The sequence below is a fragment of the Rattus norvegicus genome, chromosome 11, assembly GCF_021556685.1.
Source record: "Rattus norvegicus strain SHRSP/BbbUtx chromosome 11, alternate assembly SHRSP_T2T, whole genome shotgun sequence".
Lineage (NCBI taxonomy): Eukaryota > Metazoa > Chordata > Mammalia > Rodentia > Muridae > Rattus > Rattus norvegicus.
Window position 1 is genome coordinate 85,144,972 of NC_141544.1, and position 27,147 is coordinate 85,172,118.

Genomic DNA, 27,147 nt, shown 5'->3' on the forward strand with positions numbered 1-27,147 from the left:
ATATATATATCATCCACCTACTCCCAAGACCCTTTGATAAACAGTTGCCTTTAGTTTCCTTTAGTTTCAAAGTAATCAAACACATTTTTCTTGTTTTAAGAATCGTTTGTCTACTGAAGTTCTCTTATTTCCTCTTTCAAGGGACTAGTTTTTTTCACATTTAAATAAAAGTGGACTTTTGCATAGGACACATAGATGAATAGGAACCCTATTTACCCCAGCATCCTTCCCTTATCTCCAGCCCTGCTTAAGTACCTTAAACCTCTGACTGCAGTGGTTCCTTCTCTGGAAGGATGAAGATGGTATCTTATGCCTTTCTCCACTCTGCTCTGTCCTTTGTTATCCTTTTTCCCCTGTATCTATCACACATACAGAGTTGTCTTAGGGTTTCCACTGCTGTGAAGAGATACCATGACCAAAGCAACTCTTATAAAGGACAACATTTAATTGGGGCTGGTTTGCACATTCAGAAGTTCAGTCTATTATTTTTACTTCAGGAAGCGTGGCAGCATGCAGGCAGACATAATGCTGGAGGAGCCGTGGGTTCTAAATCTTCATCAAAAGGAAGCCAGGAGCAAACTGACTCCCAGGCAGCTAGCAGGAAGGTCTCAAAACCCTCAAAGTGACACACTTCCTCCAACAAGACCACACCTACTCCAACAAGGCCACACCTCCTATTAGTGTCACTTCCTGGGTCAAGCATATTCAAAGCATTGCAATGAGTCTTCCTAATTACAGTGGCTTTGCTGAAAATTCCCAATTCTGCTGGCGCAAGTCCTCCATGCTTCAGTTTGGTGCTGAATTATTTTCTTGACTATCCTAGGTTCCAGGTACTTCTACAGCAATTTTAGAGTCATTTAATTAGTGATCACGAAAGCACTTGGTGAGCTGTTAAATGGGAGAGGAATGTTGATGTTCCACATTTCTTATATCTTCCCACTTGTTTAGCCCTCACCCTCTCAGCAGTAGCACGGAGTTCTCAGTGTCAAGGCTTTGCACACCTTTTGTAGATTTAGTACAAGGCAAGTGAATTTTTTCTTTGTTCTATTACTTGTACTTAATTGACTTTCAACTTTCTACTAATACATAATGTTGTAGAACAGTATTTAATCCTAACCCAGGGTTTCTATCCCTCCTTAGACGCTTTAGTTCCCACATGAAAGACACACACAGCCTTTACATTCACAATAAGCCTTAAACAGCACAGGAGCTGGGCAGCTGCCCACCCTCTATGCTGTTAGAATCAACTTTCCCATCGATACCCTGAGTTATTACTGTTTCATCTGTGCTGCTCTTAACTCCAATTGACCACCACACAGGGCCATGTTCTCTTGATCCCTAACCCATGGCAGTTTCTCCTCCTCTCTTGCACTTTCTTCTCCTTCATGGTTCCTCTCTCACCCCAAACCCGCTATTGGCTGTTAACATCTTTATTTACCAATCAGAAATAACTTGGGGGCAGGGTCTTTTAGCATCTTACGTTCAGACTCTCTCCTCACTGGGGCAACCAACCTTGGGGACCACAATATTAGCATTAAATACCAGTAGCATTAGGCAAACCCACTACAGCATACAAATAAAATTGGGCTTCCTGTATTTATCTACCATCCTGCCACTTTAATAGATTCACTTATTAAGTTTATTAATAGTTACAATCTATCTGTACTTAAACAAGTTACTTATTTGTAACCATATACACCTGTCTTTCTTTTTCTCTGTCTATTGTACAGACCTTTTCATCCCCACTTCCCCAAACATTAACACGGAAAGACTCATTGACTCTGTATGCCTAAGACAAATAGCATTGGGTAATAATGTATTCCCTTTCCGTTATGTCACTGCATTGGTTATATAACATATATTATGATAGTTTCATACATAGTGATGTAAATCATAGCCTATAACTTTTCTTTCAACATGCTTATTCAAGTGTCGGGTAATTCTGACCTTGTTATGACAAGTTAGAAACATTCTTACATCCTCCATTTATGAAGGAGTTTACTCAAGAACAGTTTCACTTCAACCTTAAATATTTGAAAGGACTCGTAAGTCATTTGGGCTCAAAGAATGTTTTTAACTATAATTTATAAATTTGTTTTAATTATAAATGACAATTGTAGTCGATGTGTTCTTATTGAATTTATCATGAAGTGCCCTACTCTTCCCCCCTAATGTTTCCTTTCTTAAATATCTATGGAGGAAGACTTTTTGTTTGACATTAGTATACTCAACTTTTCACTAACATTTGCATGGTATTTTTTTTTCTGTTCCTCTTTTAACTTTCTGGCTTATTTATATTTAAAGCATGTCCTTTAGGAACAGCATGAAGCATACCTTTATTATCTAGCTTAACGGCTTGTTTTCACTTGTGGTATTAAGACCGTTTACATTTAATGTAATTTCTGATACAGTCGGGCTAAATTTTGTGCTGCTGCTATTTGATTCCATGCATTCTGCATGTCTTCTCTCCATTTAACCTTGTCTTACAGATGGTCCTAGGTTTCTGCATTGACACCATACACTGTGTTTTTAATGGCTTCATTATAGACCATTGTTCTGATATTTCAAAACTCACTGAACCACTGGCTAACATTTCAGTTCCCCCAATAGTTTTGCTATTACAGATAATGCTGCACAGAGCATTTTGCATTCATTATTCTTTCTTTTATGTGTTATTTCATTAGGGCATCCTTCCAGCTGAAGAATTATCGATTACAGGTAGAAACTTCTTTATAATTCTTTATAGAATTTGTAACTTTGCCTTCCCCAAAGAGTTGTCCCAATTTAAGAGGTTATCAGCAGTCTGTGCCTTTAATGGTTTCATTGAAGCCTTGCTAGGCTATATTTCCCCTGTTTAATAAAAGGAAATTATACAGAAAAAAAACTAAGTAGGCAACAGAATTGTGATTATCAGTGTCAATGCAGTGTGAAAACAAACAGACCAAAAATGTGTTTATGAGTGAACTCTTTGCAGCTATGAGCGAAACCAAAATTCTAGGCTTTTCTGCTTCTGCTTTTTCACACTCTTGGGCCTTGGCGCTGACTGTTTCTAAGTAAATCGTTGACTGTATATTCGTCATGTACTATGTGAGCTGGCATAGTTATATTATTTGGGTCTAATAAAGCTATAATACCCAGAGAAGACCAAGAGTTATAGAAGCAGAGGGAGTATAGGGAGAGGAAGAGATCTTGGAATGTTCATACACTGATGGAAATGGCATGTTTCTGAATTAAATTAGAGCATCTTCACTGATAATATCAAACTAGGACTGCATCATCTAGCAATGGGCTCCTTTCCCTACATGAGTACTCTGTAGCTTATGCTCGCTGTACAGAGCATGCAAGCAGATGCTGTCTTGACTCAGCACAGCATTCCTGTACAGTGAGTCTTCCTCTTTGTTCCATAGGGAATTCTGGGAATGAGTTACCTGAGGTCACACAGCCCACGATAAGCAGAGCAGTAAGATATACATCTTACTTCATAAACGTGGGCCATTTCTACCCTGTTTAAGGATTTCTTTCAACAACTTCTAATCCACCACTTCCTTATTAATGGAAAACTAATTTTGAGGAAAAGGTCATACTGAAGATAAAGACTGTCCAAAGAATTAAACAAAGAGATTTGTTATATGACATTATATATAATGCATGATATAAATTGGCTTAAAATTCACAAGGTTCTGTCATTAAAAACACTTCAATATCATATATATATATATTCTTGTATACATATATAAATATAAATATATAAATATATATTCCCAATATCATAGCTCTGTGATCCAGATGTGGGAATTTAGAGTCCCCAGAAAATAAAAACAAAGAAAAATTTCCAATTCAACCTATTGGACAGCACACACCCCCAATGCCTCCACTGGAAGCCTTGCATGGTTCCATAAGATAGCCAGTTCAGGCTCCACATCTCCCCTTACTAAGAGTTTTACCTTACTAAGGTAACCCGTGTAGATTCCCTGGAGTCTCTCTTGTCCTAGTTCTTTAGCTCACACCCAAAATGCTCCCCAGTTCAAGTTGTCTCTCCCAGGACTCTCTCCCTCTGTCCTTCCCACACCTGATCCGTCATGGTCTTTCCCTGCCTGCCCCCAGCCCACCCACGGTATCTATTCCACTAAGTAAGTGCTCTAGCGTATCTTGTAGATGGTACACCATTGTGGATAGAAGTTTGTTGCTGGCCTGGTGTTTATGTTTCTCGTTTGAAAACATGCAGTATACCTTCTTGTACCAAAGATGCTTGAACATAAGGGTGAAGGCTCTATGTGGCACCTTCCTGACATCTTCATCTTCAGAGAGTTGCCTGACTGTTGTCTTCAGCAGTGGGGGGGGGTGGTCGCTGTGGGTTTGTGGAAAGCAACCTTTGGTCTTGTACCAGCCTGGGTTGTTAAGGGACTCATGTGAGACCCCTTTAGCCAGCAACACGATTTCAGTACTGGAAGCTTCATTTGGGGCTGGGAGATGATCATTGGAGACTCTATTTCCCCCATTATTTGGCTATTTCATTTAGATTATCTTCATATAGGTTTCCACACTACCCTTCCAGTGGCCCTTAATTTTAGCCGTCTCTCCTGCATTCCCTCCCACAACCCCCTCTCCACTTCCTCTCCTGACTCAATCCTTCCATTTTACCCCTCCGCTCCACCCTGTCTATTCTATTTCCCTTTTCTAATGATATCTATCTGTTCCTCCTGGGACCGTGGTTCTCAACCCTTCTAATGCTGAGACCCTGTAATATAACTCTTCCTGTTGTGACCCTCCAACCATAAAACTATTTTGTTGCTACTTTGTACCTGTAATTTTGCAGTTATGGAATTGTCATGTACATATCTGATATGCAATTCATGTGGAAAGATTGCTTGACCTTCAAAGGGGTTGCAACCTACAGGTTGAGAACTGCGGCTCTTACACCTATCCTCTGCGGTCTGTGGATTGTAGCTGGATTATCACTGACTTCATAGGTAACATCCATATCTAAGCAAATATATACTGTTTTCATCTTCCCCAGTCTGGGATACTTCATTCAGGAAGATATTTCTCCGACTTTGAGACATTTGCATGCAAATTTCATGATGTCCCTTTTTCTTAATGAACGAATATATCATCGGGCAAATTTTCTTTATCCATTCTTCTGTGCAGGGACATTTAAGCTGTTTCTAATTTCTGGCAATTGTGAGTAGGGGAGTAACGACCATGAGTGAGCAAATGCCTCTGTAATTAATAGGAGGAAGCATCCTTTGGGTAAATTGCCTAAGAGTGGTATAGCTGGATCTTAAGGCGGCAGCATCTTCGAGAGGGAACAGCACACTGATTTGCATAGTGGCTGTACAAGTTTGCACGGCACCAGCCATGGAGGAGTGCTCGTCTTACTCCATATTCCCGCCAGAATGAGCTGTCACTTGTTTTGTTGCTCTTAGTCATTCTGGCAACTACAAAATGAAATCTCTAAGCAGTTCTAATTTGCATTTCCCTGATGGCAAAGGATATTGAACATTTTTTCTTTGTGTGTTTCTCAGCCATTTGAGTTTTCTCTATCGATAATTTTCTGTTTAGATCTGTGTTTCGTTTTTAATTGGTTTGCTTCCCGATATCTAGCTTCTTGAGTTCTTTATATAGTTTGAATATTAGTCTTCCATTGGATATGTAGTTGGTAAAAATCTCCTCCCATTTTGTAAGTTGCTGCTTTGTCTGAAGGACAGTGTCCTTTGTCATGCAGAAACCTTTTAGATTACGAGTAATCAAGCAATAACTGATGACTTAAGGCCTACTCCGCAAGATGGAACCCATACCCAGATTGCTTGGGCCACCAAGAACCTGAGACTACATAGCTCATAGATGGGGTAAAAACCAGATGATACTGGTCTAAGAAAAGAAAAAATCTATCAGGAAAATGACTCCTAATGATATTTTGCATACTCATAGGTCAGTGCTGTGTTTGGCCATTATCAGAGAAGCTTCCTCCCGCAGCACATGGGAACAGATATAGAGACCGAAAACTGGACATTAAGATAGAGAGTGGGAGATCTTGGAAACACTCAGCCCTAAATGGAATGTCTCCATCAAATCTTTCCCCTTAGAGTTCAGGGGACCCCGTGGAAGAGGAGGCAGAATGAGAATAAGAGCCTGAGAGGACGGAGGACACCAAGGAAGGTCCTTTAAGTCAACCCTGGGACACTTCAGTACACTTCAGTTCCTCGTGCTGTTATAAACTGTAGTGTAAATACCTGTGCGTTCTGATGGTCATAGGTGACCCCTAGGAAATGGTCATTTGATCCTGAAAGGGGTAATGACCCACAGGGTAAGAACCACTGTGCTAAGTCAACACGAATCAACATGAGCAGAGCTCACAGGAACTCACAGAGGCTGGAGCAGCACAGAGCTGGCCCCGGCCTGCCTCAGGTCTTCTGAATGTATGTTATGGCTTCCAGTTTAGTGTTTTTATGGAATTTCTGAATGTGCAAACAAGTTTGTGTCTGATTCATGTGCCACTCTAGGGTTCTTTTCCTTCTGTTGGTTTGTCTTGTTCAACTTTGGTGTGATAGTTTTGGCTTTATCTTATTATAGTTTTTTTTTTTTAGAAAAAAATGAATGAATTAATGAGTGAATGAGTGAAAAACTAGCTGCTAGGGTAAAAGTTAGCAACTAAACTACCACTTACACCTGCTGTGAGGGGGAAAATTAGTATGCTGTAATAGAATGACAATGGGTACATCAAGCACTCCAGGACAATGTTCAGGAGTAATTGGTATATTGGTATATTGGTTTTTGCTTTGTTTCATGCTTTTATTTGATTGCAGTTTGGTGGGTTTTTGGAGAGGCAGGGTTTATGTTGTCTTCTTGGTTTTGTTGTTGTATTGAGTCTTTGTTTTTTGGGAAGGAACTGAAAGTTGGGTGGGTAGGGATGGGGAGAGGATCTGGAATGACCTGGGGGAAAGGAAGAATACGATCAAAATACACTTAAATTACATTTTTTAAATAACAAAAAATGTCATTTAAAAATAACCAAGTGAAATTGATCTTTGGAGAGCCTTTCGTGTCTTCAGATATTCCACCAGATTTACATGTGCTGGTTCAGAAACAATATATTAGTTCATACTTTCAATCACATCAGTTATTATTATAACCCAATGTGAATAAAGATGAAAGTGGATGTCTGAATCATGACTGTCACAAGCCTATCATTTTCTTTAATAGATTATATTTTTTTCAATGATTTACTTTTTCACTTTACATCTTGATTGAACCTCCTCAGAGAGGGGACACCACTCTGCCCCTGTCACCATGTCAACCTGCCCTGGAATGTTAAGTTGAATCAGGATTGGGTTTCCTTTTTATTCTCTTCCACTGAAGCCAGATATGGCAGCCCAGGTAGGGGAAATGGATCCAAAGGCAGGCAACAGAGTCCTAGTCAGAGATAGCCTCTGCTCCAATTGTTACAGGACCCACAAGAAGACCAAGCTGCACATCCACTTGGCCCCTCCACCTTCCTGAATCCTTCCCCCATCTCTTCCGCAAGACTTCCTGAGCTCTGCCTAATATTTGGCTGTGAGTTTCTGCATCTGTTTCCATCTGACGCTAGATGACGTCTCTCATGTGACAGTTATGCTAGGCTCCTGTTTGCAAGCATAGCAGTTTCATTAATAGTATCCGAGGTTGGCTCTTTCCCATGGGGTAGTCTCAGGTTGGGCCAGTCATTGGTTGGCCAGTCCCTCAATCTCTGCTTCATTTTTATCCTCACATATCTTGTAGGCAGGGCGAATTTTGAGTCAAAGGTTTGTGGGTGGGTAGGTGTCACCCTTCCTTCACTGGAAGTCCTGACTGACTAGAGGAGGTGGCCTCTTCAGGCTCCATATTCCCTGCTGCTAGGATACTCAGCTAGGATCATCCCATATTCTCCCAGAGGTCCCAAATCCCAGATCTCTAGCTTGTCCCAGAAATGTCCCCCAATGGTTTTCCTTCTCTTTCCCAGCCCTCTCACCCTCACCTCTGCTCTCCCCAAACATGATCCTCACTCCAAGCCAGTTCCCTCTCTCTATCCAGTTAAGATGTCTAATTTAGTTCTCCTTCTGAGTGAGACTCAGTATCCTTCCTGGGACCCTCCTTGTTATTTGGGTTTTGGGAGGTCTGTGTGTGGACGACGGTTATCCTGTACTTTATGGCTAACATCCACTTACAAGTGAGTGAATACCATGCATGTCTTTCCGGGGCTGGGTTACCTCACTCAGGACGATATTTTCTAGTTCCATCGATTTCCCTGAAAATTTCATGAAGTCCCTGTTTTTAATACCCGAGGAGTATTGTGTTGTATAAACATACCACATTTTCTTTATCCATTCTTTGATTGAGCAATATCTGGGTTGTTTCTGTCTATTAAGAATAAATCTTCAATGAAACAGTTGAGCAATTGTCCTTGTAGTATGTTGGATCATCTTTTGGGTATATGCCCAGGAGTGGTATAGTTGTGTCTTGGTGAGGAACTATTCCCAATTTTCTGAGAAAACACCAGATTGGTTTCCAATGTGGTTGTACAAGTTTGCACTCCCACCAGTAATGGAGGAATGTTCTCCTTGCTCCACATCTGAATTAGCATGTGCTGTCTCTTGAGTTTTGGTTTTAATCATTCTGATTGGAGTAAAGTGTTTTGATTTGAGTTTCCCTGATGACTAAGAATATTAAACATTTCTTTAAATGCTTCTTGGCTATTAGAGAATTCTCTGCAATCCATTATCTAATTGGTTTATTTGGTTTGTTGGTGTTTAATTTCTTGAGTTCTATCTATGTTTTGAATATTAGCCCTCTGTCAGTCGTAATGTTGGTAAAGATCTTTTCCCAATCTATAGGTTGCTGTTTTGTCCTATTGAAAGTGTCCTTTGCCTTACAAAAGCTTTTCAGTTTCATGAAGTTCCATTTATTAATTGTTGGTATTCATGTCCGAGCTACTTTTGATCTGTGAAGGAGGTTTGTTCCTGTACCAATGCATTCAAGGTTATTCCCAGTTTATCTTTCATTAGACTTAATGTATCAGGTTTTGTGTGAGGTCTTTGATCCACTTGGACTTGAGTTTTGTGCAGGGTGACAAATATGGATCTATTTGCATTGTTCTACATGCAGATATCCAATTAGACTAACACCATTTGTTTAAGATACTTTCTCTTTTCCATTGTACGGTTTCAGAATCTTTGTCAAAAAACCAAGTGTCTGTAGGTATATGGATTTATTTCTGGGTCTTCTATTCTATTCCATTGATCAACCTGTCTGTTTTTATGCCAACACCATGGCATTTTTATCACTATTGCTCTGTAGTACAGCTTGAGATCAGGGGTAGCGATTTCTCCAGAAGTTCTTTTATTGTTAAGGATTGTTTTGGCTATCCTGGGTTTTTTATTTTTCCACATGAAATTGAGAATTTCTCTTTCAAGATCTGTAAAGAATTGTATTGGAATTTTGATGAGAATTGCATTGAATCTGTAGATTGCTTTTGATAAGATGGTCATTTTTATTATGTTAATGCTACCATCCCAAGAGCATGGGAGATCTTCTGATAGCTTCTTCAGTTTTGTTCTTTAGAGACTTGAAGTTCTTGTCATACAGATCTTTCACTTGCCTGGTTAGTCACAGCATGATATTTTGTATTATTTGTGGCTGTTGTGAAGTGTGGTGTTTCTTTTATTTTTTTCTTTGTCAGTTTATAGTTCTTATAAAGGAGGGCTACTGGAATGTTTTTCTTTTAGTTAACTTTGTATCAAAGCCACTTTGCTGAAGATGTTTATCAGTTGTAGGAGTTCCCTGGTAGAGTTTCTAGGGTGACTTATGTATACTAATATTTCATCTGCAAATATCAATACTTTGACTTCTTTCTTTCCAATTTGTACACCCTTGATCTCTTTTAGTTGTGCATATGTATATACATATACATATATACAGATATATGTATCACTATCTATCTATCTATCTATCTATCTATCTATCTATCTATCTATCTATCTATCTATCTATCATCTATCTATCTATCTATATCAACCTTGTGCCTGATTTTGGTGGAATTTCTTTAAGTTTCTCTCCATTTAATATTATGTTGGCTATTGGTTTGCTCTATAGACTTTATTATACTTAGGTATGTGGTTTGCATCCCAGACCTCTCAGACTTTTATCATGAAGGAATTGGATTTTATCAAAAGGTTTTTCAGCATCTAATGAGACTATTATGCTTTTGCTTATACTAGTTTGTTTATATGGTGGATTTTACTGTCATATGTTGAAACATCCTTGCATCCCTTGGATGAAGCCTACTTCATCATGGTGGATAATGTTTTTGATGTGTTCTTAGATTCTGTTTGTGAGTATTTTATTGAGTATTTTTACATCAATATTCACATGGGAAATTGGTCTGAAATTCCCTTTCTTTGTTGAGTCTTTGTGTAGTTTAGGAATCAGGGTGACTATGGCCTCATAGGATGAATTTGGCAATGTTCCTTCTGTTTCTATTTTGTGGCATAGTTGGAGGAGCATTGGTATTAGCTCTTCTTTGAAAGTCCGGTAGAATTCTTCACTAAAACCATCCGGCCCTGGACTTTTTTGGTTGAGACTTTTGATGACTACTTCTGTTTTCATAAGGGATAGACTATTTAGATTGTTTACCTCACCTTGAATTAACTTTGGTAAGTGTAATTTGTCAAGAAAATCATCCATTTCATTTAGATTTTTGAATTTTGCTGAGTAAGATTTTGAAGTAAGACCTAATGATTCTTTGAATTTCCTCAGTGTATGTTGTTGTCTCCCTTTTCATTTCTGATGTTGTTAATTTGGATACTGTCTCTCTGCACTTTAGTTAATTTGTCCAAAGGTTTATTTTCTCAAAGAACCAGTTCTTGGTTTTGTATTACATTCTTTGTATTGTTCCCTTTGTGTCTGATTGATTGATTTCAGCCATGATTTTGTTTATTTTCTGCCTTCTACCTCTTTTTGGCGTGCTTGCTTCTTTTTGTTCTAGAGTTTTTAAATTGCTAGTATGAGATCTCTCCAATTTCTTTATGAAGGCACTTAGTGCTATTAACTTTCCTCTTAGCATTGCTTTCATGTGTCCCATAAGTTTGGGCATGTTATGCCTTCATTTTCATTGAATTCTAGAAAGTCTTTAATTGTTTATTTATTTTTTTCTCTGACCCAGAGATCATTGATTAGAGAGTTATTCAATTTCCATGACTGTGTAGGTTATCTGGTATTTCTATTGTTGTTGAAGGCCAGCCTTAATCCATGATGCTTTGATAAGACACAAGGCATTATTTCAGATTTCTTAGTTCTGTTGAGGCTTGCTTTGTGACTGAGTGTATGGTCAGTTTTGGAGAAGGATCCATGAGGTGCTGAGAAGAAGGTATATTCTTTTATGTCTGGGTAAAATATTCTGTAGATATCTATTAGGTCTATTTGCTTCCGAACATTGGTTAGTTTCCTTCTTTCTCTGTTTAGTTTCTGTCTCAATGATCTGTCTATTGGTGAGAGTGGGGTGTTGAAGTCTCCCACTATTAATGTGTGGGTTTTGATGACTGATTTAAGCTTTAGAAATGTTTCTTTTATGAATGTGACTGCCCATGCCTTTGGGGGCATAGATGTTTAGACTTAAGATGTTCTTTTGGTGGATTTTTCCTTTGATGAGTTCAAGTGTCCTTTCCCATCTCTTTGGATTAATTTTGGTTGAAAGTCTACTTTCTTAGATATTGAAATGCTTAGTCCAGCTTGCTTCCTGGACTTCATTGCTTGGAAAATACTTTTCCAGCCCTTTACATTGGTAATGTCTATATTTGTTTCTGAGGTAAATTTCTTGTATGCAGCAGAATGATGGATCCTGTCTTCCTATCTATTCTGTTAGTCCATGTCTTTTTGTTTGGGAATTGAGTCCATTGATATCGAGATACATTAATGATTAATTATGTTAACTCTTATTACTTTGATGTTGGGAGTGTGTGTGTGTGTGTGTGTGTGTGTGTGTGTGTTTGAGGGAGAGAGAGAGAGAGAGAGAGAGAGAGAGAGAGAGAGAGAGAGAGAGAGCTTTCTTTTTGTTTTGCTGGTGTGAGATTACTTATTTCCTGCATTTTCTTGGGTGTAGTTAACCTCCCCTCAGGTTGGAGTTTTTCTTCTTAAATCTTTTGTAGGGCTGGATTTGTGGACATATATTGTTTAAATTTAGTTTTGTCTTGGAATGTCTTGTTTTCTCAATCTATGGTGTTTGAAATTTTTGCTGAGTATAGTAATCTGGGCTAGCATTTGTGGTCTCTGAGAGCCTGCGAGACATATACCCAGCCCTCTGTTTTTTTGGAGTCTCTGTAGAGAAATCAGGTGTGATTCTGCTAAGTCCACCTTTATATGTTACTTAGCCTCTTTCACTTGCAGCTTTTAATGTTTTTTCTTTGTTCTGTATACTTAAATGTTTTGCTTACTACATAGCAGGGATTTTGTTTCAATCTACTTGGTGATACATGTCACTTTCTTCTATTCCTATTATTTTTAGTTTAGATCTTTTCATAGTGTCCAAGTTTCCTGGATGTTCTGTGTCAGGACTTTTTTTAGATCTACCATTTTCTTTGACAGATGTATCAGGTTTTTTTTTCCTATCATATCTTTTACACCCGAGCTTCTCTTTTCAATCTCTTGAATTCTGTTGATGATGCTTTTGTCTGTTCTTCCCTTGATTTTCCATCTCCAGTATTCACTCAGTTTGTGTGTGTGTGTTTTTTAATTGATTCTATTTTCATTTTCAGGTCTTGAACAGTTTTATTCATTTCCTTCACTTGTTTGTGTTTTCCTGTATTTCTTTAAGGGATCTATTAATTCCCTCTTTAAATGCCTCTATTATCCTTTTTTTTAGATTGGATTTAATGTAATTTTCCTGTGCTTTAGTTGTGTTAGGATATCCAGGTCTTGCGATAGTGGGATAGCTGTGCTCTGGAAATACCATCTTGCCCTGGTGCTTGTTGATTCTCTTCTTATGCTGGCCTTTAGCCATGTGGTTGTTCTTAGACTTTCCTGGTGTAGCAGGTTTTTGGAAGGAAGGCCAAGCCTGAATGTTCCTGATGCAGCTGGCTTTGGGTGGGCAGCTTCAAGCTGGACAGTTGACCTCAGGGAGCAGTGCACATCGCAGGGCAGATGAGCATGCCTCAGCGGAATGGAGGAAGGAAGGGGTCTAATCTAGATGTTACTACTGCAGCCTGCCTGGTGAAGGTTTGTGGAGTCATGGGTAGACAATGGCACTTAGGGAACAGCTTTGCAGTCAGGGCATCTGGGCATGCCTCCAACATTTTTTTAATACCTAAAGAAAATAAATCCACTTCAAAACATGAGGTATGTTACGGGTACTCAAGCTACCTCTTGGGAGGACATAGAGGCAGGTAGATCTCACTTTTTCATCCCATCACAGCGATGTAGGAAGTATTGTGCTTCTTTTTCCTTTTATATAACAGCTGTCAGCTGCAGTCGACTCAATTCTATCAACTGATGCTCTTAGCCAATAGCCCTGCATCCACAGCATACATTCTATGAAGCAAAAAGATACTTTTGCAAATACTGAAACATAAAATGCTCTGTTTATTATGCAGGAGGTGTTTGGCTACCAGACTCAGAATTTACGAAGAGCCTTGTGCCTCGTCACAGCCATCCTGACTCTTGGGGCAGTTCAGCTCATGTTCTACTGGAGGCCTGAGTGGTGGGTGTGGACCAGTTGCATCCCATGCCCCTTACAAGAAGCAGACATAGTTTTGCTGAGGACAACTGTGCGTACCTTTCTCTTGTCCATTTTAAATGCCATGATCATTACTGAAAGGCAGATACTGTATATTCTCACATGAGGAAGATATGAGGTTGACATTATAGAATAGTCATTATTAATTCTTGGAGCCTGAAGGGGAAAAGGAGAGATAAAGGGAAAATGATTACTAGGTAAAAAGTTACAGTTGAATAGAAGAATACCTGTTAATATCCTACAGCATGATAGGATAGCACGGTTGACAGAAAATTTTAAAAATAGCTAGTTTCCAACACAAAGAAATGTTAAATTTCTAAAGTGGTTAAGAAGCCTATTACCCTGATCTGATAATTCAGAGCACACCCTATTGCTGTGTGAGTGTTTCTGGGGAGACATCAAAAATTGTCTATTCATGAACAACAGATCAAAGAAATGATTTTACCCAAGTCTAGAATATATATGCTATACACATATTTGCATAATAGATGTATATATTTGTATATATATATGTATATATTACTCACAGGATTATGGGTGAATCACAGGTAGTTGTAGCACTGAAGAGCTTACCCTACTTCTAGAACTCCTTGCTTTATCTGCAATTGATTAAACAGGTTAGAGAGCCTTTTCTTTCAGGAAAATTTTACTACCTTTATAGCCAGTGGAAGACTTCTTGGGATTCTTGTAAGTTTTAGGAACTCATTTAGACTTGTGAGTTTTATTTTCTGAGTCTTCAAGGTGGGAGTGTTTCGGCTCAGAGGAAATAACTACACAAGACCCATAAATATATGCAAGAACTATATTTCAAATAAAATGAACTGTAACTTTTAAAGCAAAATGTATTTTATTATGCATCTGTGACCCAGCAATGATGGAGTAGTATTCTAGAGAGAAGATTTCATCCATTCAAGCAGTTTACCTAGACTAGAACAAGAGGGGAAAATCTATCTCTGCAAGCTACATGTTACCTCTTGTCTACCCCAGGAATGCTGATGTTGCCTTCTCTTTAACCTACAGATATGTCTGGTATTTCATGGTCAGTGGCTGTCATTGTTACAATTCTTAGAGACCACACAATGTGGAAACACTCAATTTTTTTTTTAAAAAAAATGTGTGCCTTGGAGTATTCTAGGTAGGAGCTTGTGGATACTATTTTAAAATAACTAGATCTTTGCGTGATGTTGTACACTTATGATCCCAACCCTTGGGAAGCTGAGGCAGGCCAACCAAAAAGGTGTCTAGAATACACAAGGAATCCATGTCTCAAAAAATTAGATAAAATAATAAAAAAGGAAATAGAGTCATCTAAGAAAGTTTCTAGACATAATGCTTTCCTATGAAATACGTCCAGTATTTCTCAAAAGTTTGAGCGTATCTGAAGCCTCTGGAAGGCTCACTGAAACACACACTTCTGCCTCTACTTTCTGAGTTTCTGACTCTCTGGAGTCTAGAGTAGGGTTGAGAATTTGCATTCTATGCAAGGTCTGAGATTGTCCTCTTTTTTTTTGTTGACATTTCAAGGATGAATTTCGAAGATATATGAGGAAAAAGGTTTTCTGCCTTCACTTATCGACACTGAAGATCCCTATAAGCAAGAACCCAGGGGAACCTCTGGTAGCTGATCACCACTCGGTCATAAACCAAGCTGTAATGAAGCCAGAATTAAAAGTAAGGGGTCTTATGTGTGGGATGTTTTGGCACATTTGTGGGGGGGGGCAAAGTAGAGTGTGTGCTTATTGGTTCATGTTTTGAATGTAACATTTTTTGGGCTGGAATGATATTGACATGTAACACCCACATGGGAACCTACACTGAACATTTCCCCCTTGCTTGGCTTTCCTCTGTGAATGATGCCTGTTCCTTCCTATTTGTGGTTGCAGCTACGATGCATTCAAGTGCAGAAAATCAGGTACGTGTGGGATTTCTTGAAGAAGCGATTTCAGAAAGTTGGGTAAGTATAGACTTTATCACCAGTACCTCAGGACACGGTGAAGAACCCTGGCTCACGGGCACTGTAAACTGAAGTGTGGTTCCTATCCCAACCCCATCCTAGGTTGCTGGAAGACAGTAACTCCTGCTTTGACATCCACCATACATTTGGATTGGGTCTGACCAGTGAAGAGCAAGAGGTCAGGTAGGATTAATTATGCTTGCTAAGCCTAACCCTGCTGGTCTAAAGCATCAAATGGACCCTCACGGGTGTGTTGCTGGCAAAATGCCGTTTGCTGGCATCAGAAAGACATTCTAAATTCTCTTCTTAGGCAAGCTTATTAAAAAAAAGACACCAAAAGAGCAAAGCAATAGAATAAAATGAGACCTTTGTCTAGGCTTGCAGAATAGGCATTATGATAAGCTAGAGTCATTTAATAAACATCGGCTTCTTAATCCTCCCAAATTAACTGAGAACAAAAAAGACAATATTCCGATCATACTTCACTTTGGACAAACAGCTGTGCAGATGAACATTTTACTGTTTGCTTGCCTATGCCATTCAACATTGTGTGTGCAGGATCCAGAATAGCCCCAGACTCATGACAGGAGCTCAACAGAGATTTGCAGAAGAAACAAATAAATGATGCTATTCATTGATGTATTATCTGTGCGTCTCTGATATGTCAGGTGTTTTGCAAGGGACTAATGATTTAAAGAGAAAGACATTGTCATTCGTGTGGGGGAGGGGAAGGAAGGAGGAACGGAGGCAAAGAGGAAGGGAAAGGAGTAAAAATCACAGGGCTGGTGTCTGTAGGCTGTCAGAGATTTGGAGATGTTCGTTCAGTTTACCAACTAGAGGGGAAATATCCCTGCTTCCTCTAGCTCTTGTTTGAAATGGCTGATCCTGGTGAGCCCCAAAGGAAACAGTTGAGTCCTTCTGATAATCTTAACCATCTGTTTAGTTTCTCAGACACTTTTAGGGGCATTATTTACTTGATATCAACCAGACATGTCAGTTGTCCGACCAATAAGAATTGGGATGAATTCCTGTTCTGGGGTTCTGCCCCCACAGTTCAGAGAGTTCTGTAGGAATAAGAGAGTCCATATGAGATAAAGAACTCTGGAATTCTAGCAAGTTCCTCACACCATTTTTTCATTACGCTTTAAATGTTCATTTATTTTATGTGCATGTCTATGTGGCTGCATAAGTGCTACAAAGCATGCGTGGAGTTCAGAAGACAATCTTCAGGAGGTAATTCTGTCCTTCTGCCATGTGACTGGGCTCAGGCTAGCAGGCTTGGCCGCAGGTGCCTTCATTTGCTGCAGCATCTTGCTGGTTTGCCTGCCACTGTAATCCTTATGCAGAGTTTAAGAAGCCTGAAGTGTTGGTTTCAGTCTTTCCTCTGTGGAAATGCTATGAGAAATGAAGCAGACATCTGTACCAGAACAATACTGCAAAAACCTTCTTAGAAATATTGTCATTACATAAGATTTCAGCTGAATGTTTGATACATTGAGATACAGAAACTTTTCAAAGTCATTAAAATGAAACTCGTTTCATAATACTTAATGCAAGATGTTTGGAGGATTGATCTAGAATGCTTAAGAGTTCTCAGTGATAGATGGTAGAGAAATTCTGCACAAGAAACCATTTCCACAGGAAAGATTCCCCTTCGGTGTAGCTAACACACATTTGTCCTTATTTATCAAGTGCCAAGCTTTAATAAACATCATCCATAATTAAATTTAAATCTGGTCTACACAATAAAGCACTTGACAATCTAATAAGCAAGACAGAGTACAGTATCCCAAATATGAAGAATAGAGAAATAATCTCATAAGCAGAGGCATATTTTATGTTGTAGGCATTCCAGAGTGAAGGACAGAAAGGGCCAGTGGACGTCACTCATTTCCCCTTTATTTCTTAGAGTGAGTTGGGGGGCCTTTCCAGGGAAATTAGAAGTGGCTGATTGATTGAGGGGCATGCGAATTCAATAACCAACACTGAGCTTAGCTTCATTAAAAAACCAAGAGCTCACTGAGAGAGAAGAAGGAAGGAGGACTTGCAAAATCTGACAAGATGTCATGATATAAGATCGAAAGACACACTTCTTTCTTCATGGGGTTCCTGGCAGCCAGGCAGGGAGAAGACCTAGGATGTCCATAGGTCTCATTTGTCAGCAGCAAAAGCTTATCAGGTCACCAGCAGAGTGGATTTCACCCGGAGAGAAGTTGCCGAAAGGCATCATAAAATGAATATGTAGATTGTCTGAGGAGCTGGCTTGCTCTGATCTTTACCTCTCAGTGCTTAACTCAGCTTTGTGTCCTCACAGATGTTCTGGGCAGGTTCACTGACCGCTCCCATCATAAGAGGGGGGTGCTGTGAAAACAGCACGCCTGCTGCATGTCCACGAGCCTTTCTAGGGGACAGGGTTAAGACACCCCTTGTCCTTTTGCATTCAGCCCATCCTGTCCTCGACCCTTTGTTTAGGTCCATGAAAACAGAAAAGTAACTGCCTGGCAGCACATTTGAGGTAAATTCCAGACATTCACCTCACTAGTGACTGCAGAAGAGATCAAACTTTGACAGCCTCTACTGTTTAGCAGTCTCTACTGTGGGAATATTCATTCTACAGCCAGTTCACGTCACCAACAAGGCAACACTGAAGGGAAGAGCCACTCACTGTTGATTTCGTGGCTCTTTCAGGCCAAACTCAACTCTCAACTTTGCCCTCCTTTCTGAGGAGGAGAAGCAGGCATGCTTGTTAGGGACTCGGAAAAGGAATATGGGTGATGGACAGCCAAAGAGCTGGCGAAAGCTCCACCTACAGGAAGCTGTTTTATGGAAAGATCAACTATAAACAGGGAAGGAAGATGAAAGGAAGGAAGGAAGGAAGGGAAGGAGGAAGGAAGAAGAGAGAAGTTGGTACTACCACGGGACTTTGCTGTGGTACAGCTCCTGTCCTAGTGGGAGCAAAACCTGAAGAGAAAAAATGGTTACCCTTACGCCTTCTGAAAGTCACACACTGCAAAAATGGTCCAAACGTACCCAGCCTCCCATTTCATCTTCCTAGAAAGGAGCAAGTGATGGCTTAACAGAGAATGGGAGAAAAGCCTTATCCACCCGCTTGAAGCTGAAAATACGCTCTCAACTCCTAACTCTCAACTAGGAGTTAGCAAGTTGTCTTAAGATACTACCTATAGGGGTTGGGGATTTAGCTCAGTGGTAGAGCGCTTGCCTAGCAAGCGCAAGGCCCTGGGTTCGGTCCCCAGCTCCGAAAAAAAAAAAAAAAAAAAAAGAAAAAAAAACTAAAAAAAAAAGATACTACCTATATTTCATTTAAAATGAATTTTGATAAAAATCAAACAGTTTGAGAGCAATGTTCTCTTTTTAATAAAGTGAAATTTTCAGGCCCACAGCTTTGTGGGCTGCATCTGAGCCCTGAGGAGGTGGCAATTGAAAGGCGAAATGAAGGAGAGGGTGTCGAGCTCGAGCTCTTTCTGTGCCTTCCCCACAATTCTTCATGCTCTTTTCTTTCTTTCCCTTTTGGTCTTTTATTTATGGAATGCTTGGGCATTCTCTATCAGCAGGGACTCCTGAGAGCACCTCGCCAGCTCATACTGAGAACTGAAATCCTGTAAGAGCTGTCCCGGCTACTACCCCAGAGCTTGTGGTTTAGGAACTGAAGCACATTTCACTAGGAAATGAAAGAAATGGACAGAGCACAGACAAGGACCAGGAGGAAAAGCTAAATGACTGTTGTCACATGCCATTTAGAGACAGGTCGTTTCAGTATATCATCATTGTAATTACACATGCGTTGATTTCTTCTGGGAAAGAACATCTCAAAGCACTCCCAAAGTGTTTTGTAATGGGGGATTTCTGAGACCAACCCATTTATTAGACTGAGTAATTATACCCAAATCTCAGGCACTGTGCATCCTAGACCTCCCTCCTTTTGTAAAGCAGGAATTTCAAGGGAGTGAATGACTGGCCAGCAGCATCAATCAGGAGATGTCTCAATTTGCTTTCCTATGGAAGTGACTCATTCTGGAATCTCCTGCCTGGCCTTCTGAGTTTCTGGAAACCTTTAGGAATCTCTCCTCCCAGAGATGCTCTCACAGGCTATCAGAATGGAGAGTAAGCAAAAGCAGAGTGCTGGGGTGAAGGTTGAGTAGTTCTGCGGTGATTGTAACATTCTCCTGCTTCCTCATTAAGGACCAGACTCTAGTCTACAAGGGTTCCAGAGCCCCAAACCAAGCTCTCTAGCAATTCTTTGAGGGATAGATTGATATATTCACTTGAATCAGTAGAGGAAAAACCAAGCAAACTGAAAAGAGGGGTGAATTTTCTTTCAAAAGAAAATACTACTAACCATTCATGTTTGGTATTTCAGAGTTCATACATTCCAAATGATCTGAATATCTCAGAACTGGAGGGAACTCCTTGTGAACCCAGAAGCACCAACTACAACCAGTATGAAATTCCCTTCTTGAGGTCTCAACTGTAGTCTTGGTCAAGATCCGCCCTCTGAGAAGGGGCTGTTTGCCATCTTGGCAGTTCCTCCCTTAATGGATAGTGACAGATGTTAGGCGAACCTACTTAAGGCCTACACTGTTTGGCATGGCCACACAGGATGATCTCAGTCTCACTCCTCTGCCTCCTCATCAGATCTTTCATGGTGGAATATAATCTTTGACTTTTCCTTGTGTGTCTTGGCTTCAAGCCTAAGACTTCTTCTGGTTGCTTTACCACTGCCAACATCCCTGAGAATGGAGCTGACTCTGAGATTGAAATGGGTACACAATCTCTGAACAAACCAGAATTTCTCTTGGTGGAGGTCAGTAAGAATGACAAGAGAGAAAGGAGTAGGCTGGCTGTGACTTCCTCCTGGCCCAGATGAGCCCAAGACATCATTCACAGGCAATGCTTGGTTCACACTATCCTGTGTGTGACACATGAGAAGTGACTTCTCCATGACCTGAGCTCTTTTCACAATGGCAGCCTCAGGCACTCTCTTACCAGACAAGAAGAGACAAAGAGCATCAGATCCTCAGCTTACATTCTCAGTTGGATTTCTGTAATCTCCATCTGTCCTTAGTTGTGCATCAGGGGTTTGAACTTTGACAAAGTACTCTAGACGTGGGACCCCATGACTTTCAATAACCCCAGCATTTTTGGGAACGTACTCTATGTCTAGTCCCAGGTCCTAGAAAAGCAGTTCTGAAAATGCTCTCCTCTTGCCTTCAAAAATAGTTGATGGAGTTTAAGGGGAAAAAGTGTTAATGTATGTTTCAATTCAATGAGGTAAGTGGTGTTACCAGAACAGGAAGTGTTACTGAAGGAGAGCAAAATATTCAATTGTGTTGGAGAGAGTCATACCTCAAAGTCAGATGCCAATTAGCTGGGATTTGTTGTGACCTCGGCACACTCTAAACAACAGCTTTGCATATTTATCTCACTAAGACACTGATCACAATTTTATTTTATCAAATTCATTTTTCAGATAAGGGAACCAAGGCTTGTTCCCACCTCCAATTTGGATATCCCTTAATTTAAACAAATAATTCTTGATTACAATGCATGTGTTAGGCTCTATGTGAGTTCTTGGGGATCTATTAATGTCACTTTAAAGGTTATTCTAATGGCAGAAGCATCCAATTGAAATATTGGAAAAATAAGGTATGGGCTTAATTGGTAAAGTGCTTGCCCTGTAGGCATGAAGACACGGGTGTGATCTCATGGTTTATGTGAAAGGAGCTAAACATGGCGGCGCTTGTACTTGGAGGTGCTAGAGACATGAACTGAGGTTTACTAGTTCGTCAGCTTAGCCTACATGGTGTGAGAGACCTTGTCTAAAAATAAAGGTGACAGCCTCTGAGGAAAGGCTTCTGCATACACATCTGAATGTGCACATGTCTCTGCCCACACAAGTAAACATACATGCATGCATACATACATACGTACATACATACATACATACAAACAAAGGAGATATTTGTTCAGGTAGTCATATATACTATAGAGAAAAAAAAAGGTAGGTTAAAGAAATTAAGTAAGGGCTGGAGAGATGGCTCAGGGGTTAAGAGCACTGACTCCTCTTCTAGAGGTCCTGAGTTCAAATCCCAGCAACCACATGGTGGCTCACAACCATCTATGAGATCTGGTGCCCTCTTCTGGTGTGTCTGAAGACAGTGACAGTGTACTTGTATAAATAAAAAATTAATAAATCTTAAAAAAAAAGAAATTAAGTAAAGTTAGGTAGCTAACCTGAACCCCCCATCATAAGTAGCAAACCCAGGGTGTTGTGCATACTAGGTTAATGGTCTACCGTGTGCTACACAAATGTTCTATCATTGAGTCATACCCCTTGGTCCAGGAGAGGCTAGTTTGAATAGGATTGTCCAGAAGAAAGACTTTTTTTAGAGGTCCAAATGGAGCAAAGCACACAAAGTCATACAAAGGAAACTGGCCTAGGTAGAAGGCAGAGCAGGGGTAGAGGCTTGGTTGTGTGAAGAGCTAGTCCTGTTCACTCTCACAGTTCTGAGCTGCACAGCTCGGTTGTCAGGTTTGCCTTTCAAACGCTGAGCAGCATTTACAAAGGGAAAAGTGTAGGGCGAGTACATCCTGCAGAAGCGAGGAGGACCAAGCGCTAGGTCCTTCAAGGGTCTGACAGTTGACCGATAACTGATTATTGTCACAGCCTCAACCTGGCTTGAGTACAAATCTCTGGAATTTTCCAGAATGAGATTTAGGGTTCACAAATCACACGCTCTTCCTTTCTGCCGCTTCATCCCAAGCCTCAGTTTTTCCCCCCCATTATAGAGTTAGAAGAGCTTCAATGTGAGTTGTCTCTGTCCCTGGCAAGCAATAATTCAAGTTTGTATAACATGCTTTAAAAGATAGACGAACTTGAGCTCAGTTCTGTGTTATACAGTAGCAAGATCACAGAGCCCGCATGCAGGTTCTTCTCCTGCTGACATTGCCAGAGGTGGAGTTGGGAAGTGATGTTATAGAGGCCATGGTTGGGAGTAGCTTTTTTTTCTGGCTCTAAGAACTTGGGAAGGTTACTTTCTTTGTTCAAACTTCAGCTTCCTTTATAAGTAGTGATACTATGAAGTCTCTTTTTACGCGATGCTAAAAATCCTGATTGCAATTAATATTAACTGTTAAATTAATATTAATATTATCTAAAGACCTACAGTGATCAACTTTTCCTATCGGCAAGATTAATCCTTGAGAACTCTGTAGAACATTATAAGGATCAAATTATCTTTTGTAAGGACATAAAAATTGTAAGACACAATCCAAACACAAGGGGCTATGCTTTGCAGTGGACATATGTCCTGACAGTTACAAGTGAGTACCATAGAGCACCTTCCTGGGTTCTTTCTCTGGTGCATTGAGTGGGTTCCTCCTACAAGGATCTCTTGTGGGAGACACTGTCATAGATGCCGAGGGTAAACTGAATTCCTGGTAAGTCTAGGAACATCCTCAGACTTGTGTCTTTTGTACTGTTCTTAGTATGTAATCAAATTATTTTTCTAAAAGCCCTTTCTAATTTCATTCTTACTAACTCACTTGTATTAAAGACTGTTTAAAGCAGGAGAAAGCAGCTTTCTTAATCATGCATCGACTTTCATCTTAAAACCATACTCATGGTTTAGTATGATGTAAACCTGTAATGGTTGCCAAGGCACAGATGCCTAAAGGACAGAGAGGTGGGTGGCTTGTGGTCAGCTCGCCTGTGCTCACTTGTCACTGGGCTTGTGGGCTGACACTAACGGATGGTCAATCTCCCACAGACGGTTAGTGTGTGGGCCCAATGCTATCGAGGTGGAGATCCAGCCTATATGGAAGCTGCTTGTTAAACAGGTAACTAGATAATTTTCTTCTTCTTGAAAAATAGAATCTATTTCCTAATGTCTTGGCCTCAGTAGTATTGTAAATAACATTTGTACCCTCAGTGGAATTGCTATCAGTGTTCCCTGAAACTGCCTCTTGACACTAGCCTATAATTTTTCTGTTTATTAATTCTGTTAAGTTTTACTTAATATCAGCAAGTGCGCGCGCGCGCACACACACACACACACACACACACACACACACACACACACACACGATATCAGGATCTGACCTATCCTTTTCAATTGCCTATTTACTACATCTATCTATCTATCAAACAGTGTTTGAGGACACTGTTTTGTGTGTATGTGTATGTGTGTGCGTGTCAGAGGACAACTGACTCTGACTCTCTCTCTCTCTCTCTCTCTCTCTCTCTCTCTCTCTCTCTCTCTCTCTCTCTCTCTCTGTGGGGGGGGGTCAAAGAACAACTGACAGAAGCCAGTTCTTTCTTTCCACCAAGTTGGTCTCAGGGATCAAGCCCAGGTCCTTAGAGTGGGCAGCAAATTCCTTCACCTACCCAACCATCTCACCAGACCAATAACCCTTATTTTATGTTTAAATATACTTCTCGGTGAGAGCCAGATTTATGTTTTATAATAATCTGTTTCTTTGGTCATCTTAAGCTTTTTTTTTTTTTGTTCTTTTTTTCGGAGCTGGGGATCGAACCCAGGGCCTTGTGCTTCCTAGGCAAGCGCTCTACCACTGAGCTAAATCCCCAACCCCCATCTTAAGCTTTCTTATTGTGGTGGTACCATGGTATCTTAATCTGCTCAGGATACTACAACACAATCCCATAGACTGGGTAGAAATCCAAGTACAAAGGGCTGTATGCTCAGCCCATGCTGGCCTGTGGACTACCAGCTTCACCGTGTGTCTCTTTTAATGGAAGAGGTCTAATCCCTGCTCATCAGGACCTGTGTAACCCTAGTTATCTCTCAAAGCCTCACTTCCAAACACCACCACACTGGTGGTCAGAGCTTCAACAAACGAATACTTTTGGAGAGGCCAAAAGCATTCAGTCAAACCACAGAGCCACATCATTGCATCTGTGACCCCTGAGCTTTTGAAATGTATTGGTTTGGTCCTTTACAAATGATTTTTACTTCTTCTCTCCTTTTGAGTATGGCTTCTTGTTAGTTTTTTTTAAAAAAGATATTATCATGTGTTTTGAAATTTTTATTAGTACTTTTGTGTAAGTCAACTAAGTGAGGAAATTTCCCCCTTCTACTCTCTGTGCCTGCATCACCTCTTTGATGGCTTTGTGTCTGCCTCTCTCTGGTCCCAGTGTATTATTAGGTCAGAGCCAAGCCTATGTAGGAGGTAACAGTGTTTTCCCCTAAGTTTCACCAGGTCCTCTGGTCTGTGTGGGGCTTGGTATAGGTCCCAGTTATACCATAGGCTCTGTTCTCTCCCACTCTACCCTCAGCTGGTTGGTTTCTGGCCTTTACACCGGGGATGCAAGCATAATGTTACCTCTACTTCTTACTGTAGCCCTAGTTTGTTTCCTGTCTGAGATTTTCTCTCCCTACTCCCTTCAGCACTGAGATCCTACCTGGTGCTATCTATCTCTGATCCAGGCCGCTGGTCTTGAAGTCTATACAGTGCCCCATAATTCCAACTTATTTTAAAAAATATTACTGTATGAATCTGTGTTTATGAATGGTATATGAGATGGAAATATGCAGATGGCACGCATGGGTTCATGTATCAAGGCTGGTGTGTGGGGGGCTCAGAGGACATTTTTGACTCCATCTGTCCTTCTGCCTTTATGTGTGTTTCAAGGGTTGAATCAGGTTCCCCAGGCTTGCACTTTAACCACTGAGCCATCCTGCCAGCTGAGCATATTTTTAGCCCCCTTCTAACTCATAAAAATGGTCGTTTTCTTTCTTTCTTTCTGCCTTTCTTTCTTTCTTTCTTTCTTTCTTTCTTTCTTTCTTTCTTCCTTCCTTCCTTCCTTCCTTCCTTCCTTCCTTTCTTTCTTTCTTTTTTCTTTCTTTCTTTCTTTTTCTGAGACTGGCTGCATCTGTCCAATATGAAATATTATCTACCATTGTTCTATTTCTGGAGCATACACCAGGCTATTATTATTTTGGCATTAGTTTTTAGAGTAATGTTATATTCCCAGCAAAAAGGAGTGGGTGCTGAGCTTTGCCTCACACTTACTCCTCCGCCCCACCCCCACATGTGCACAGCCTCCCTGACTAGGGGAACACAGGCTGCTTCCTGGACCTCTTACCCAAATGCATTTGAAAACAGCAAAATCTTTTCCAAAGTATCAGTGATCCTCTCTGAAAGGAGTCTGTTATGTTTTAGCCCACATAAACCAGATCCTTAGTAAAAAATTAAAGAGGTGGGGGGATGGAGTAAATCACATCACATTTAGTTGGAATGGATATTGAATAAGGGGGTTAAATTAATTATGCTGCTGCTGTTTCTTCTGAAGAAATATTTAAGCAATTTTCCACTGTATTTCTACAAACTCAGAATCATGTTATCATTAGTACATAATCTATAATTAGAGCATTTTATGCCAAGTGAACTCAAGAGCTATAATTTGTAAGTAAAGCAGTCGAGATTGGAATAATAAAAACACCAAGAAACAAAAGCTTTTTAAATTTATAAATAATATCCAAAGGCTTGAGGAACCCTTAATATGTAGCCTTATTAACTTATTAAGTAGCTATCAGTTCATTGTTAGGAGCAAAGTAGAATTTTTATTCAGTGCGTGAGAGAGAATTACAGGAAGTAGTGTTCGGAAAGGGTTCCCTGGTTTTAGCAAGTACTTCATCTAATTTATTAACAGGACAAAAAGGGTACTTCCTCGAGAACAGAATCCATGATTCATCCTAGTATGCTCTTTTGTTTTTGCTGTCTCTCTGTGTTGTGGAAACTTGTGTCAGTTCCTAGGATTTGTTCTTTATGTTGTGATTGCTTTTTAATTGAGTGATTGATTGATTGATTGATTGATATCCAAATTTCCTTCCCCCCTCCCTCCTCTCCTCTAGGTCTGTTCTCCTCTCCTCATCCACTCCTTTTCCATTTCTGTTCAGGAAAGGGGTGGTCTCCCATGGATTTCAACCAACCTTGGCATATGGAGTTGCAGTAAGACTACAGTATCTGCTGCATGAAGCAGCCCAGAAGGGGGAAAGGTCTCAAAGGCAGGCAGCAAAGTCAGAGACTATGTGTTGTAATTATTGTATTTATTTATTTAGTTGCCACTGAGGTTGGACCAGGGTCTTGCATGTGCTGAATAGGTACTCTACAACTGAGCTGCGCCCCAGCCCTCTGCTGTAATCGTTCAAAGGGACCAGGAAAACCAGAGTGGGAAATAGGGGGAGTAAAAGAGCAGAAGATGCTATGGAGACACTTGGGCGTGCTGTAGTTGGTCAGCTTTGGAGTTAGTGACACCATCCCTGATGATATTTGATAAATCCTTGTGACACGCACTGCTGCCCAGGCTCTTTCTGGGCTCAAGGGAAGGAACTGTGCTGATTCTGTTACCTCTAAAAAGATCTAACTATAACCTGTGACAGAAAGAATATTATTTTAAAAGCCTTGGTAAAAG

The 27,147-nt window shown here is 40.3% G+C and overlaps 1 protein-coding gene across 1 annotated transcript in view; it reads left to right on the plus strand.

Moving 5' to 3' along the window:
• Atp13a5 (ATPase 13A5) overlaps positions 1 to 27,147 on the plus strand; it is a 139,620-nt gene that overhangs the window by 12,373 nt on the left and 100,100 nt on the right. The window contains 5 exon segments of the mRNA NM_001191657.1: positions 13,599 to 13,772; positions 15,266 to 15,412; positions 15,625 to 15,695; positions 15,798 to 15,878; positions 23,483 to 23,552. Of these exon segments, the coding sequence (NP_001178586.1) occupies positions 13,599 to 13,772; positions 15,266 to 15,412; positions 15,625 to 15,695; positions 15,798 to 15,878; positions 23,483 to 23,552 (543 nt within the window).